We start from the raw sequence: 17,249 nt of genomic DNA, 5'->3' as shown, positions 1-17,249 counted from the left end.
TGCAATGGCGCTATCTCAGCTCACTGCAACCTCTGCCTCCCAGGTTCAAGCGATTCTCCCGTCTCAGCCTCCCAAGTAGCTGGGATTACAAGCATGCGCCACCACACCCGGCTAATTTTTGTATTTTTAGTAGAGACGGAGTTTCATCATATTGGTCAGGCTGGTCTCGAACTCCTGACCTCAGGTGATCTGCCCGCCTAGGCCTCCCAAAGTGCTGGGACTACAGGCGTGAGCCACTGCACCCGGCCCAAGTCTTTTCTTAAAACAGACTGACAAGGTGGCAACAACCTGCCAAAAGGTTTAACCTGCAAGATATCATGCCAAGAGCAGCCATGTGTCACTTATGTACAAATATAGGAGTTGGATATTTTCATAGAAATTCAAGCTTTCTGATTGCGAAGCCTACTCTTATTTAAAATATAAGCCTGCAATAATTAATCGGGATTGCTAATTAATATTCATTCAGAAGCTGTGTCATCAAAAGGCAAAGGTGGTTTTTTTGAAAACTGATAAAGGAAGGGATGAAAGTTTTTTGTTATCACCATCTGTAAAGGAGTTTTAAAAAAAGAAAAAATTCTGGGCCAGGTGCAGTGGCTCATGCCTGTAATCCCAACATCTTGGGAGGCCAAGGCGGGTAGATCACTTGAGGCCAGAGTTTGAGACCAGCCTGGGCAACATGGCAAAACACCATCTCTACGAAAAATACAAAAATTAGCCAAGCATGGTGGCGCATGCTTGTAATTCCAGCTACTCAGGAGGCTGAGGCACAAGAATCACTTGAACCCTGGAGGCGGAGGCTGCAGTGAGCAGAGATCGCACCACTGCACTCTAGACAGCTTGAGTAACAGAGTGAGACTGTCTCAAAAATAAATAAATAAATAATCATTTTGATATAGATGATTTGCTGAACTGTACATAGAGTTTAGTATGAGGATGAGTTAGAGTTCCAATTTCACCTTCCCAGTTTCACACTATGATTAGAAGACTTGCTGTGACTTTGCATTTTTCTTTTGAGGAAGTAATTTAACATAAACACTTCTATCTAATATTATTTGTTCCTTAAACATCATCATTCACTCACATTCCTCTCTCAAACCTGCTGTTGATTTATGATAAAACACAACTGGATCATTCCAGCAGAAAATGGTTTCCAGGCTGATGCAGTGTCTCCAGGGGAAAAGCAGCTGCTTGGCTGGTCACACGCAGGAATAAGAACTGGAGTCCCTGAGTGGGCTTCAGGAGGGGCAAAAAGCTGCCGAGAATGACGTTTGCTATAGATGAAGTCTGTGGCCCTAACAGGGAAGGTAAAGAACCTTTAACCAAATGACACTGTTGCTGAATGCAAGGGGTTGTTTTTTTCTTCCTCAAGGAGAACCCATCGCAGTGGCCCACTGCCAGTGGTCACTCTTCATCATAAATACCCTCAAAATCCCTTCAATCCCTTCTCGCTATCTATCACCTTACCTTCAAAGTCAAGATCTTAGGAGGAATGTCACCGTTTGAGTTGTGTCTACCACTCCTGTCTCTCACCCACTGCAGTCTGGCTTTTGCTCCTATCAGTCCTGGAAAATACTCTTGCTAAGGTCACAACTGACCCCTCGCTTTGTACCTTACTACACTTCACTTGAGTCAGCCTCTCTGCCTCTATCTCCACCCCACACTGTCCTCTGGTTTTCCTTCCATCCCTCTGACCGCTCCCCGTCCTAGTTTCCTTCACGTTTCTGAAATATTGAGGGACTAGAGAGTTTCATCACTATCCCTGCCTGGAACTCAGGGAAACTTAACGCAAAGTACTGTAATCATAACTATTAGCACGATACACTTCAAATTAGTAGATCCTTATTACATCAGGGTGAGAACATTCAAAATGATCTTGCTTGACTAGGGGCAAGATAAAGAGTGCTTCCTCTAGACTCACCTATGTCTCAGCGCCTCCCACCTCCACGTGTATGCTCATCTTGTACCTAAGGCTCACACACAATATGATCATGCAACCTTGCATGCAGTGTTAGGGTTCCTTGAAGGCATGTGTATCCCACGCTCATCTGAACAACCTCTCCACAGAAAATTCTTAGCCATCATTATCACTTGCACTCAGTTTTGTTGAATGGATGGACAGTCAAATTTTATGCAGGCAGTACTAGTTGCCTGCCTGCCTACCAGACACAACGCATTGAGCAGAAGGGAACAGAATGCGGAGACACAGAGCATGTTTGTGACTGCCCAACGCTGGCTGAGAAACAGGGCCTAACTATAAGTGGGCCTGGGAGTGGACTGGGGATTTACTGGGGTAATGTAAAAGTTCTAAGACTACATTACGGTGATGATTGCAGAACTCAGTAAATCTACTAAATATAATTCAACTGCATACTTTAAATGGGTGAATTTTACAGAATGCAAATTACACTTTAATAAAGTTTTGTTTTTTAATGAACAGAACACAGTACCAGAAGTTTACAGTTTAGTGGAGAAAACACATGTACACAAATTTGAGTAATTCTGACAATCAAGTAACTCATTATAATATACTGTTCTCATATTAAATAGGGAAACCATATTCTTTTTTTTTTTTTTTTCTGAGACAGAGTCTCGCTCTGTCACCCAGGCTGGAGTGTGGTGGCACGATCTCAGCTCACTGCGACCTCCGCCTCCCAGGTTCAGGCCATCCTCCTGCCTCAGCCTCCCAAATAGCTGGAACCACAGGCGCCTGCCACCACGCCCAGCTAATTTTTTGTACTTTTAGTAGAGACGGGGTTTCACCGTGTTAGCCAAGATGGTCTCGATCTTAGGGAAACCATATCCTTACAGTCTAATAAAGATCACTTTTTTGTATTCTTTGGCTAAACCTGTAAATAGTTACTAACTCAGTAAGTTTTCTGGAGATGGCAGGAAGCTGTATAATAAATGCAACTAAATAGTACCAGTGGATAAATGCAAACCTGCTCCTGAATTATTCAGGTATTTCTTTGGGTATCTCTATTGCAAGTCTCCTCCTACTCAACTTTAATGGAACGGCTAAACTGTAAATAGCCTGGTTCCTGAACCCTGACTGCTAAATGTATTCACGTGCTCATCATAACAACTGGCTGAGCCCTGCCACCTAATCACTAAACCAAAGCAAACTCCTGGTCAACTATGAAGCACGTAACTCTCCACACCCATAGGTGCACTATGAACAACGCTAATTAGAAAACATTCATAGCAATGCCTGCAATAGGTGGATGTCTGAATATTATGTTGGACTGAAAGTCAACCATGGAGAGAACTGGAACTTGCTGAAACAAACTAACTCCCTTAAAGATTTATACTCAAGGGATATCTAATTTATGTCTTATATAATTTTCTTCTTAGACCACCAAAGGTCTTATGTTTGGATTTAAAATGACTTTAAAATATTATAAAATTCATTTTTAAAAAATCAGTGTGCACCAAGCACAGTGGCTCATGCCTGTAATCCCAACACTTTTGGGAGGCTGAGACAGGTGGATCACTTGAGGTCATGAGTTCAAGACCAGTCTGACCAATGTGGTGAAACCCCATCTCTACTAAAAACACAAAATTATCCAGACGTGATGGCACATGCCTGTAATCCCAGCTACGCAGGAGGCTGAGGCAGGAGAATCCCTTGAGCCCGGGAGGCGGAGGTTGCGGTGACTGAGATCACACTATTGCACTGCAGCCTGGCAACAAGAGGGAAACTGTCACAAAAAAAAAATAATAATAATAATAAAATAAAAAAATTAATGTAAAAACAGAATACACAAAAATTTTACATAAAAAATAAATTTATAAAATAGAATAATTTGGAAGGTGTCTTTTGTTTTTTTAAAATTCTTCTTTGCTAAAAGCTGGCCGGGTATGGTGGCTCATGCCTGTAAGCCTAGCACTTTGGGTGGCCAAGGCGGGAGGATCACTTTGAGTTCAGAAGCTCAAGATTAGCCTGGGCCACACAGTGAGACCTCGTCTCTAACTGAGGAAAAAAAAAAAAACTAGTTTAACAATCCAACTCCTCCTTTAATTCCTACATGAACTGCTTATAATGGGGGAAATAGATGAGATTTATTGTAATTTTTATTTTTTACATAAAAAATTTTTACTTTTTAAATTTTATGCAATGTATAAGATCCTTCCATCAAACTGAATTTTGAGTAGTAGCTCTCTGAAGCACTTTATATATGCATATGCAAATGATGAAAGGCAGAATTTAAAAACCAATGAATTCTACTTCCTTATTCTTTCATTAACCACAGCTAAAATGTGAAACAAATTTTCTGAGTAAAAGCTTACTATTCAATCTGTGTGGTTTAAGGAACATAAGCTACCAAAACGGAAAGCTAATCATATACATACAACAGATTATCAACGACACAATAAAAATTTTGTGATTAATATTTGACAATAAATTCATCTAAATGGTATGCTGTTGTTTGCAGAACTGCACACAAAACAGACACACACAGAAGCTAGTAAGGACATACAGTATTGACAGTTACTATACCCATGGGGTGTGGTGATGAATGGATCCCCGACCACAACTTTTTGAGAAATATCTACATTTTCTAATTTTTGTTACAATAAACATTTTTTTTAAGGAAGTATCTCTGAGCCTTGACTGTGATTAAACAATCTGTGATTAATCTCAAAATCAAATTACCTGACTCAAAGGTGGGATGGAACTTGTCTGAGAAGTGGTTTGAGATATAGGACCGTTCATCTGTAAAGTTGAAAACAAAGACAACATCAGTACAACATTAAAAAAAAAAAACAACAACACATGTCTTCAAACCACAGTAATAGGGCCAAACTAAACCCACTGAGAAATGCACATTTTACATGACAAATTTGTGAATTCATAAGATATTCAGAAGGTAGGAGGCTTAAAATTTTTAAATTCTGAATGAACATCATAGATAAAGTTCTTTGTAGTTTCATTTGGGAAAACTAAGAAAAGCTACTTTTCTCAAAGCCATTTTGGAACTTTATTACCGCTTGACATAAAATTTTTAAATGAACAAAAGTAGTCAAAAAAATTTATATTAAAATCCTAACTCTTTAAGTACATCCTACTATAGTGACTATAATGTTATTAAAGTATTTACAAATCACTACATATCCTCGATTTAAAAAATAAATGGCTGTAAGTATCTAGAGTTATAACAATTTTGTTTTTGTTATCACCTACTACTTATAGTTTCCTCTACAAAGCTACCTATACATTTTTCAGACTGATGGGGCTCAGGACTTCCTCCCCCAAAAATACGGCACATTGACATTTGAGGAAACAGCAGAATCAGGCCAAGGAAACTAGAAAGAATTCTCCTTACCCCTTCTCCCTCGAAGCAGGCCATAACACAGCCAACATTCCCCTAAAGACCCTTCCAGAGGGGCCCTGCTTTGTACCAGGAGGAAATTCACACAGGGATGTCAGGAAAAACCTGAACACACCAGCCTTGCTAAGTTTCTCCAGTTTATTAGCTCTAAGTCACATCCCTTCTGTCCAATCATGCTTCTCCACACTGGCAACATCTGCATCAGACTCCGTAAAAAAAAAAACACAGTTTTCCCTATTTCTTGGATTCTTCCTTTGTGGAGGCTCCTATGTCACATACAACTTATTACTAAATACACGTGTATGCTTTTCTCTTGTTCATCTGTCTTTTGTTACGGGGGTCTCAGCCATGATCCTCAGATGAGTAAGAAACCTGTTCTCCCCTACAAGACTCTAATATCCATATGCAGATCCTAAGATGTGCCAGTGTTCCCGTTGAGAGCCCCTTACTAACTCCAGTAGAGAATCCTTTATCAAAATAGCAATGGACTCCCCACCACCCCATTCGACAGCACCCACCAGATGAGCACTGTCCTTGCCCTCCTGGACTCTCTGCGTCTGCGGTTCAGCCACAACCTTAGCGTCCTGATCAGAAGTCATGGGCTCCACTGGGAGAAGTGTGATGCTAACCTCAGGATGCTGTAAAATGGCAAAGACATTAAACAGGTCATTTGAAGGGCACAGTATGATTATTTAAATAAAATTAAAATCCTTGAGTTTTCCAGCACACACGTTTATCCCTCTGAATTTAAAAAAGTTCAAAGAAGTCTGCCCATATGCATACCTTACTTACCAAGAAGTGAACTTAATTTTTTAAATAAGTAAGTTTCTTCTTCACACCATTCTGGTGAAGATGACCACACCGGGAAACTTGGAAACCCACGTGCTGACACAAATAAACCCATTTGTGCCTGAAAACTCAAGTCTTTTAAAAAAACAGAAAATTGAGGGCTTAATAGCCAAGATACATAAGGAACTTGCACCACTCAATAGCAAAAAATAAATAACCTGATTAGAAAATGGTCAAAGACATGAATAGGAGTTTTTCCCAAGACAACATAAAAATGGCAACAGAAATACGAAAAAGTGCTCAGCATCACTAATTATTAGGGAGTTGCAGAATAAAACCACAATGCTATTTCACCTCACGATGTCAGAATGACTACTACCAGTAAGACAAGAGATAACAGGGCATGGAAGAAACAGAACTTTTGCACACTGTTGGTGGGAATGTAAATTGGTGCAGCCATTATGAAAACAGTATGGAGGTTGCTCAAAAATTTGAAAATAGAACTACCATATGATCCTTTCTGAGTATTTACCCGAAGGCAATGAAATCACCACCTCGTAAGAATATCTGCACCCCCATGGGGATTGCAGCACTATTCACAATAGTCAAGACACAGAAACCACCTCGTTGTCCATCAACGGACAAATGGATATAGAAATCGTGATGTGTATATGTCTGTCTATGCTATGGAATGAAATACTGTTCAGCCTTTAAAAAGCAGGAAACCCCGTTGTATGCTATAACATGAGTTAATCTGAAGGATATTGGCCAAGTGAAACATGCCAGCCCAAAAACACAAATACTGCAAGATCTCACTCATATGTGAAAGCTACTATCTTAAAAAGTCAAATACATAGAAACAGAATAAAATGGTGACTACTGCCAGGCACGGTGGCTTAAGCCCATAATCTGGGAGGCCGAGGCAGGCAGATCACCTGAGCTCAGGAGTTCGAGACCTGCCTCACCAACATGGAGAAACTCCGTCTCCACTAAAAATACAAAATCAGCTGGGCGTGGTGGTGCATGCCTGTAATCCCAACCACTCGGGAGGCTGAGGCAGGAGAATCACTGGAAATCAGGAGGCAGGGGTTGCGGTGAGCTGAGACAGTGCCATTGCACTCCAGTCTGGGCAACAAGAGTGAAACTCCGTCTCACAAAAACAAAACAAAAAACAAAACAAAAAATGGTGACTACCAGGGGGCTAGCAAGTAGGGAGGAAATGAAGAGATCCGTGTCATGGGTACCAAGTTACAGATATTTTGGCTGAGTAAGTCTGGAGATCTAATGTACAACACGAGGCCTGCAGCTGTAATACTGTACTGTACACCAGAAACTTGCTGAGAGTATAGTCTAGGTGCTTTTAGCAACACAAAAGAAGGGTAAAATTACATGAAGTAATGGCTATATTAATGGGCTGGACTCTAGTAACCATTTCACTACGTATATCAGAACACCTCATGTACACACAATTAAAAAAAAAAAAAAGGTCAGTTGTGGTGGCTCACACCTATAAATCCCAGCACTTTGGGAGGCCAAGGCAGGTGGATCACCTGAGGCCAGGAGTTCGAGACCAGCCTGGCCAACATGGCGAAACCCCATCTCTACTAAAAATACAAAAATGAGCTGGGCCTGGTGGCCATGCCTGTAGTCCCAGCTACCCGGGAGGCTGAGACACTAGAATTGTTTGGATCTGAGAGAGGCAGAGGTTGCAGTGAGCTGAGATGACACCACGGCACTCCAGCCTGGGTGACAGAGCAAGACTGTCTCAAAACACACACACACCACACACACACACACAGAAAATTACAAAGTTAATAGGACTCCAGAAATAAAAACAGTTGTTGATGAATGCTAAATTTAGATATATTTAAGTGTCCTCACTTAACATCATCAATAGGTTCTTGGAAACTGACTTCAAGTGAAAGGATGTGTAGCAAAATCAATTGTACCACAGGCACAAACAAGTGTTAAGTTCCTACAGCATATTTCCAGTCACAAAAATATCACCAAACTTCTAAATAAAGACCCAAAACTCCTTCTAACATTTTCAAATGGCAATAAATATGAGCCACACACATTTTTAAAAGATTAACAAGAAAGACAATTATGTACCTAATTTCTGGTGAGTCAGAAAGTGACAGTGGTCACAGTGGTGATGTAACCACCACTGGATTTAACCAACCAAGGAATAAATGCTTGCAAAGTGAAAACTGTAAAAATATTATGGCAGGGCACAGTGGCTCACGCTTGTAATCCCGCACTTTGGGAGGCTAAGGCAAGCAGAATGCTTGAGCCCAAGAGTTGGACACCAGCATGGGCAACAGGGCGACACCCATCTGAACACAAAATACAACAATTAGCTGGGTGTGGTGGCATGTGCCTGTAGTACCAGCTCCTTGGGAGGCTGGGATAGGAGGACCACCCAAGCCCAGGAGGTGGAGGTTGCAGTAAGCTGAGATCGCACCACTGCACTCCATCCTGGGAGACAGAACAAGATTCTGTCTCAAAAAATAAAAATATAAAAAGAATATTCGTACCACCAAGCAGTTAAAAAACAAACTAATGATGACAAATAAGGCAGGCTCACTGAGCACTTTATTCGTTGTACATTTATATTATTATAGTAGACTTTATGAATTTTTGTTTCACAATAATTTATATTCATTCATTTCCCAACCTGCTTATTCCAGTTCAGGATGATAGGTGGCCAGAGCCTATCCCAGCAGCTCAAGGAGCAAGGTGGGAACCAGCCCCAAAAGGACACTATCCCATCACAGGGCCACTCACACACATACCCACACTCACTCACTCAGACTGGGACCAGGCAGACACGCATATCCACCTAACATGCACACCGTTGGGATGTGGGAGGAAACTAGAATACCCATAAAAAAAACACATAGACATGTAGAGAACATGCAAACTCCACACAGACAGTAGTCCTGGCCAGGAATTGACTTCTTTCTCATAATGTTGAAATGACACTGAAAGAAATGATGTTTTTTGAAGTGGTTCTTCATGAAGCATTTACTCAATCCAATGTCTAGACACTAAACTTCACACATAACATCTCACTCAATTTTTCCAAACAACGTAAGAAGTAACTGGATCACCACCACTTTGGGAGGCTGAGGCGGGCAGATCACCTGAGGTCAGGAGTTCGAGACCAGCCTGGCCAAACTGGTGAAACCCCATCTCTACTAAAAATTAGCCAGGCGTGGTGGCAGGTGCCTGTAATCCCAGCTACCCAGAAGGCTGAGGCAGGAGAATCACTTGAACCCAGGAGGCAGAGGTTGCAGCGAGCCGAGATTACCCCTAAGCATACTCTAGCCTAAGTGACAGAGTGAAACTCTGTCTCAAAAGGATCAGAAGGGATAACTGTAGCAATCCCGTATCCTGAGGATTCCTAGACATCCAGGTCTGACTTCAAGGCATTTCTTTTCACTGCAAGCTACACTGCTTCCCAAACAAGACAAATATTTTTATTTAACCCAGGTATCTTTTTAGATACATCTGAAAACATACGTCAGACTGTCAGAAAAAAATACCTTTAAAAGTGTACGTATTTTTGTCTTACTAAGTAGCCATACAGGTTTTTCAAGATATAGTGGAGCTCCCTATTCACCATAATCTGCTTGTGATAAATTCTCAAAAACCTTGTTAATGAAATAATCTGATGATCAAAGGCAATCTCATCCAATTGTGTAAACTGTATCATCAATCACAAAAACATCTAAATGCTATCAAACAGAGCTGGAAATGTAAGCTAGCACAGAAAAAATGTTTGAAATAAATGTTTCACAGAGGTTGCTGTTTTCCAAAATATGGGACGTATGACAATGTTACATTTTAACAGATGTACCTTCATTTTAATGTATATTATCTTCTTTTTATGTCTGTGCAGTACCAACCTCTTTATTAAACCAAGAAAAGAATCAATTTAAAGAAATATATTAAGTACTAGTATAAATGCTATCAGGACTCAAAACGATCTTGAAAACAAAATGTGAGTAACTAAATTTTAGAAGACACAGATTTCGGGAACATCTGGACTGAGATTCTAGGTCCTTGGCTCTTAGGCCTCAGACGCACTGAAGAATCCCTGGAACACACTGTGATTTTGCAATTTTGTAGTTCAACTTTTTATTGTTATTTTTATTTTTTTTTTTTAACTATGCAGATGATTCTGAAAAACTTGAGCAAATACTTCTAGGTGATGTTGAAGTAACACACAGGGGGAGTAGCTCCCACTCCCTGAGGTGGTTTTCTACAAAAGAACAGATGGATTCCATTGCAAAAGAAACCTATATGTCATTAAACATCCATTCTCACACAACCACGAAATCCAGAAAGTAAAGACGTATTAATAGCTTAGCAATCCAATGGGCAAGTCATGGAAGGTGCTGTACAGGCTTTTACCAACATTAACTTCCAGATTTTTAAGATTCTTATGATAGCCAAAAGGAAAAATAAAAAACAATTAAAATAACACTTTAATACTTGTATTTTTTTTAGACAATCGGAATTTACATACCTCCTGATGGAAATACCAACAATACCATATATGAAGTGGTCTTGCAAAAAAAAAACAACAACAAAAATCAAAATGTTACCATGACCCTAAATCTTATTACAAACTAACCGCAAATACAAAAGCCAGGGAACCACCAAGGGATTCCAGGCAGTGGGAAGTTTCTGAACAACTGGCTTCTTCAACACAAAAAGGGATGTAAGACACACGCTGGTCAGTCAGACTATGGCTTTACTTGGATAAAGGGAACAAACCAACTACTAAAAAAGAAAAAAGATAATCAGAGAAATAACAGTAACAGGACAACTGAAAATACTAAAAAATGAGTCTATTTTCTTAGATGTGATAATGATGTTGTGGTTATGTTTAACAAAAAGGAAACCCTGTCTTTTAGAGATGTGTATTGAAATATTTACAGGGAAAATAATACAATGTGTGAAATTTTCCTCCAAGTACTATGTGGGGCAGAGACCCAGAGGTTCATCGTTACTCTTCCACCTGAGAGAAGGAAGTTCACTATACTATTCTACCTTTGTACATTTGAAATTTTCTATAGTAAAAGGTTAAAAAAGTAACCACGCCACGGTCTCAGCACAACACAGTGATCCTGATTTGAACACTCTGCATCCTATCTATTAAAAAAAGTAAACTTTACACCAATGTATCTCTTAATTACTAATCTGATAGTTTTTCAAAAAAGGCTTATAAAGTTTTCCAACAGAAGGGATTACTGATAGTCACTTCATTTAAACAGTTAATAATGTATCATTTTAATGCTTTTTAAACTTACCTAACATGTGAATCTAGAATGAGATTTAAAGAATGATACAAGCATTGACAACTGTTTCAATAAATAACAAATTTTTTGTTACTGGTTCAAGAGACCTAAAATATTTTGAGACTTAAAATATATCAATTATTGCCTCCTGGCATGGCCAAAAAGCAGATCTCTAGATTGTAAAGGGAAAAATTCAAGGGGAGAAAAGAATCCTCCAGCCAAAGCAAAGTATTTCCACGCAACAGACCAAGGAGTTAAAGGCAGGCTCCACACTTGCCAGAGACTTACACCTCTCGCAGGCCTTACTGAATTGGACAGGAGGATTTTATTTAACGTCTCTTTATTTAAAAAGCAGAGAGGGTAAGTATGTTCTCCCTTCCTATCTGTGGCCTCTATGCTAGTAACATATTTTTAACCTCATCTGTCAAAGCTACAGTCTAACAAAGAAGTTTTATCAACCTTGTTCAACACTTGGGATAACGTAACTCTCTTAATTCAGTTTCTAAAAATTTCTTTTCATATTCACCAGAAATGTTTGTTGCATGATTAAACAGTCATTATGGTCTTTCTAGACACACAAGGCAATCTTAAAAATATAACACCATCTCAAACAAACAACTATATGTCAGGTAGGTGACATAATGATTTAGAGAAAAATTATTAATTTTGTTTTGTTTTGTTTTTTTGAGACAGAGTCTCCCTCTGTAGCCCAGGCTGGAGTGCAGTAGTAGGATCTGGACTCACTGCAAGCTCCGCCTCCCGGGTTCACGCCATTCTCCTGCCTCAACCTCCTGAGTAGCTGGGACTACAGGCGCCCACCACTGCACCCGGCTAATTTTTTGTATTTTTAGTATAGACGGGGTTTCACCGTGGTCTCGATCTCCTGACCTTGTGATCCGCCCGCCTCGGCCTCCCAAAGTGCTGGGATTACAGGCGTGAGCCACCGCGCCCGGCATTTTTTGTATTTTTAGTAGAGACAGGGTTTCACCGTGTTAGCCAGGATGGTCTCGATCTCCTGACCTCGTGATCTGCCCACCTTGGCCTCCCAAAGTGCTGGGATTACAGGCATGAGCCACCACACCCGGCCAAATTATTGTTAATTTAAAGGACAGCTATTTACACACAAAATCCTACAAATTCACCAAGGAAAAAAAAAATTCTTTTTTTTTTTTTGGGACAGAGTCTTGCTCTGTCGCCCAGGCTGGAGTGCAATGGCACAATCTCGGCTCACTGAAACCTCTGCTTCCCGAGCTCAAGCAATTCTCGTGCCTCAGCTTCCTGAATAGCTGCGATTACAGGTGTGTAACACCACACCTGGCTTTTTTTCCCCCCCCCCAGTAGAAACGGGATTTTGTCATGTTGATTAGGCTGGTCTTGAACTCCTGACCTCATGTGATCCACCCACCTTAGTCTCCCAAAGTGCTGGGATTACAGGAGTGAGCCACCGTGCCCGGCCACACCAAGAAATCTTAAAATGTACTCAGTAGGCTTGTTTTTTGAGGTAAATGTTGGTATTATTATTTTGAAGCTATTTTATTTTACAGATTGTATATATACATGCCTACACATATTCACACTGAACAGGATAAAGTTGATACGAATTTCCTTAATGTTAGGTACACAGATTTTCAACATAAAAGGAGATATGAATACAAAATTAAAGAAGCTAAGTAAACTCCACATGGTCATTTTTTAAAATTGTAAGTGTGACTTTTTAAACTACAGTACAGGCTTCCTTTGCAATACACCACTGTTACCACTGATTTCCTTTTCCTATTCTGGACTCTGATCTTGGACCTCATGGTGTACGTAGCTGTCCTTCCATGGAGTCTCCTTTAAGCCATCACAGTTCCTCAGTCTTGCCTTATTCATCTACACTTTTCCAGAGTACTAGTTAATTACTTTGTACAATGTTCCTCAATTTGAGATGAGCCTGGGACATCTTACCATGAAGCAGGAAGCCATGAAGACAACTGGTCCCATCAGGAAGACACAGAGGCCACAGCAAAGTAAGGGAGGGATTCCCGATAGCCATGCATGGGACCACATCAGGATCAGGAAGAATGAATGGAAAACAAGTCGGCAGCGATCATGAGAGCTATCACCACCACCACACTGCTCGCCTTGGGATTGCAGGACACCCACTCATTATTCCCAAGATCACTAAAGAATAACAATTCTTTCAAGCTGCTGTTCCTGGATGAACTGCATTTCCGAATAAACAAAAAGCTGATCAGAGCAAGAACCACAGTCAATGGGGAGTGAACGACAGGATCAGAAAAATAAAAATATCCCAATACCTAATACAATAATGAAGTCAATAATCATTGTGTCTGCTAAAATTATCAAGTGAAGAACTGATGGGAGGTTTCCAAATGGTTAAGTGAGACATTGAATGAAGCCATTTTTCAGTATTATCATTAAAACTGGGCCTCTAGGCATTATATTTTTGACGTGATCAAAGGCTACCATCCACAAAGTACTCATGCCAAAAAAGAGCCTTAATCACACCTCTAGATCTTACTCCCAGTTTAAAGGGAATTCTAGGGAAATACATGTTAAATCACACCAGCACAAAGCCATCATCTAAATCCAAAACGTGGGCAAGAGAGACGACCTCATTTCTATAGCAAATAAAAGACATTTAAAAGGAGAGCTATTTTTATTGCCACAGAATTGAAAAGCCTTAACCAAAATAATCCAATGTGATGTAAGAACTGTGTTTGGATTCTGAGTCAAATAAAGTAGGTTTAAAATAACATTTTTGACATAGAAAAACTTGAAGGTTGCCTAGGTAATAAAGACATGATAAAATTACTATTAATTTTATTGAGTTCCAATCACAGTATTGTTATATTTATTACAAAAGGTCTTGTTTATAAGAGCTAGAAACTAAAAGACTCATGAATAAAGATATACATCTGGAATTTGCTTTAGAATATGTTTTTTTTTAAGAATATATTTTTTTTAAGTTTAAGGGGCAAGAAGAAACAAAAACATATGAATGGCTGCAAGCTGATGGCAGCTAAAGCCAGACGACTGGTTAATTGAGGATCACTATAGTATCCTCTTTACTTCTATGTGTTCAAAACTGTCCACAATAGGCCGGGCGCGGTGGCTCACACCTATAATCCCAGCACTCTGGGAGGCCAAGGCGGGCGGACTGCCTGAGCTCAGGAGGTGGTGACCAGCCTCGGCAACACAGTGAAACCCCATCTCTACTAAAATACAAAAAATTAGCCGCGCGTGGCGGCGTGCACGTGTAGTCCCGGCTACTCGGGATGCTAAGGCAGGAGAACGGCTTGAATCTGGGAGGCCGAGGTTGCAGTGAGCCGAGATCACACCACTCTACTCCAGCCTGAGCAACAGAGCAAGACTCTGTCTCAAAAAATAACATAACATAACATAACATAACATAACATAAAATATAAAATTGTCCACAATAATAAGTAAAAGAAAATCCAACTTGGATATATTATCAGTACACACTTAAGACTTCATATGCTTATTTCTATTTAAAATTTGTATTAATGAAATAATATTAAATGTGTAAACAAATTTATTAACAATGTTCACAGCAGCTTAGCAAAAAAAAAAAAAAAAAGGTGGAAATAACACAGAAAGTAGGCTCATGCCTGTAATCCCAACCCTTTGGGAGACCATGGTAGGGAGATCACATGAGTCAGGAGTTCAAGACCAGCCTGCCCAAGCAGGCTGGTGAAACCCTGTCTCTACTAAAATAAATACAAAAATTCCCAGCTACTCGGGAGGCTGAAGCACAAGAATCACTTGAACTGAGGAGGTGGAGACTGCAGTGAGTCGAGAGCACACCACTATACTCCAGTTTGGGCAACAGAGCAACACTCCACCTCAAAAAAACAAAAACTAATGTAGTATGTTACAATTACTTAAAATAGTCACAAAAATTGCATAAAGATTTTTTAAAAAGACAAAACTGTAGATACTAAAGTTGCAATATGTTTATAAAAATTCACACAACAAACTTTGTAAGTACTTACAAGAAACTAGAAGAAAATATACCAAAAGACTAACAATGTGTGATTAAGTTTTTTACTTCGTTTCATCTCCCAGAGTCTCAGTTTTTTAAATAACGTATTATTTTTATTACACATCTTAATAAAACATCCAGCTTGCCGATTCCACCAGTTGCTGAGTCCAAGGTCCCCTGTCATCTTTCCTACAGAAAGGGCACTGCTGCCCATGCAGGAGAAGCATCTAAGTCGCTTTGCTATTGTTTCTCAATACAGATTAATCAAGTGCAATTCCGTGAGCAAATTTTCTTGTGAAACTACACTGTTCAGTCCTGTTCACTAAGACAATGGTTCTCAATGTGTGGTGTAGGCATAGTCCAGAGACCCAGAAACCCTTCCAGTGGGGCCACAAAGTCAAATCATTCTCAAAATAATGCAAAGATGTTCTTTGCTTTTTTCGCTCTCATTCTCTGGACAAAACCACAGTGGAGTTTTGGTATAGCATCAAAGAACATTCAAAGAATACCCAATATTCATTTGTAAGAAATGACTACTAAAATAATGAAATAAATTACCTGAGGCCAGATTTCCTTCACACACTTCAACCAAAATAACACAGTACTAAGAGATGAAATGCAAAAGCAGTAAGAATCCAGCCAAGATTCTATTAAGTCAGACATTAAAGAGATTTACAAAGCATGAAAAGCCAATGCCACTCTTACCACTAAATTATTTTTTGTTTTGGGAAATACTGCTACCTTTCATAAACAATGTTACTTATATTACCTAATGGGTTTGTTATTATTAAAAATGTATATTTCTAATATTAATTGATTCTTGATACCTAACATAGTAAATACAGATAAAGATAAACCATACATGGAGACAAACCATATAATAAACTCAAGCTTTTAGACATCTTCAGTAATGTTTAACAGCATAAAGAGGTCCTTAGACCAAAAGCTTGAGAATCACTCCACTAATACAAACCCTTAAAACCTAGTTCTCAAGGACAGATGCCCATGTTCATGGATGGAAAGACATACCATGTTTACGGATGGGAAGACATGGTATTTTTAGAATGCAAACAATCCCCAAATTAAGCTGCAGATTCAATATAATCCCTATCAAAATTCACTTTTTTGATAGATATTATTTATTTATTTATTTATTTATTTTTGCAGAAATTGCTGAGCTGATCCTAAAATTCCTATGGAAATGCAAGGGACCCAGAATAGCCAAAGCAATCTTGAGAAAAACTAAAATTGAATGACTCACACACTTCCTAATTTCAAATCTTACTACAAAGCTACAGTAATCAAACCAGCATGGTACTAGCACAGACCAGACACATAGATCAATCAATACAATAGAAACGAGAGTCCAGAAGAAACCCTTACATTTATAGACAACTGATTTTCCACAAAGGTGTCAAGACCAGTTGAGGGGAAAAGAACAATCTTGTCAACAAATGGTGCTGGGACAACTAAACGTCAACATGAAAATAATGAAGCTGGGCTCCTACCTCAACATACACAAAAATTAAGGCAAAATGAACCAAAGAAGTAAATGTAAAAGCTAAAACAATACGACTTGGAAGGAAACAGCAGTAAATCTTCATAAACTTGTATTAGTAATGGTTTATTAATTATGACACTAAAAGCATAAACAGCAAGAAAAAAATACACTGGATTTCATCAAAATGAAAAACTTTTGCGCTTCAAATCACACTATCAAGAAAGTGAAAAGATAACACAAAGAATGAGAAAAAAACATTTGCAAATCATATATCCAATAAGGGACATACATCTAGAATATATAAACAATTC

General features: G+C 39.3%; 1 protein-coding gene across 1 annotated transcript in view; it reads right to left on the bottom strand.

The window, feature by feature from the left end:
* Positions 1–17,249, bottom strand: part of LOC116269516 (la-related protein 4B-like) — a 98,875-nt gene that overhangs the window by 45,035 nt on the left and 36,591 nt on the right. Inside the window, exons 2-3 of the mRNA XM_031652569.1 lie at positions 5,849–5,968; positions 4,655–4,714 (exon numbers count right to left, since the gene is read on the bottom strand). Coding sequence (XP_031508429.1) covers positions 4,655–4,714; positions 5,849–5,968 — 180 coding nt within the window. The remainder of the gene's footprint in view (positions 1–4,654; positions 4,715–5,848; positions 5,969–17,249) is intronic.

Source organism: Papio anubis, chromosome 11 (genome assembly GCF_008728515.1).
Source record: "Papio anubis isolate 15944 chromosome 11, Panubis1.0, whole genome shotgun sequence".
In the NCBI taxonomy this organism is placed as follows: domain Eukaryota; kingdom Metazoa; phylum Chordata; class Mammalia; order Primates; family Cercopithecidae; genus Papio; species Papio anubis.
The sequence above is the reverse complement of the archived record's forward strand: the minus strand, read 5'-3'. Positions and strand labels throughout refer to the sequence as shown.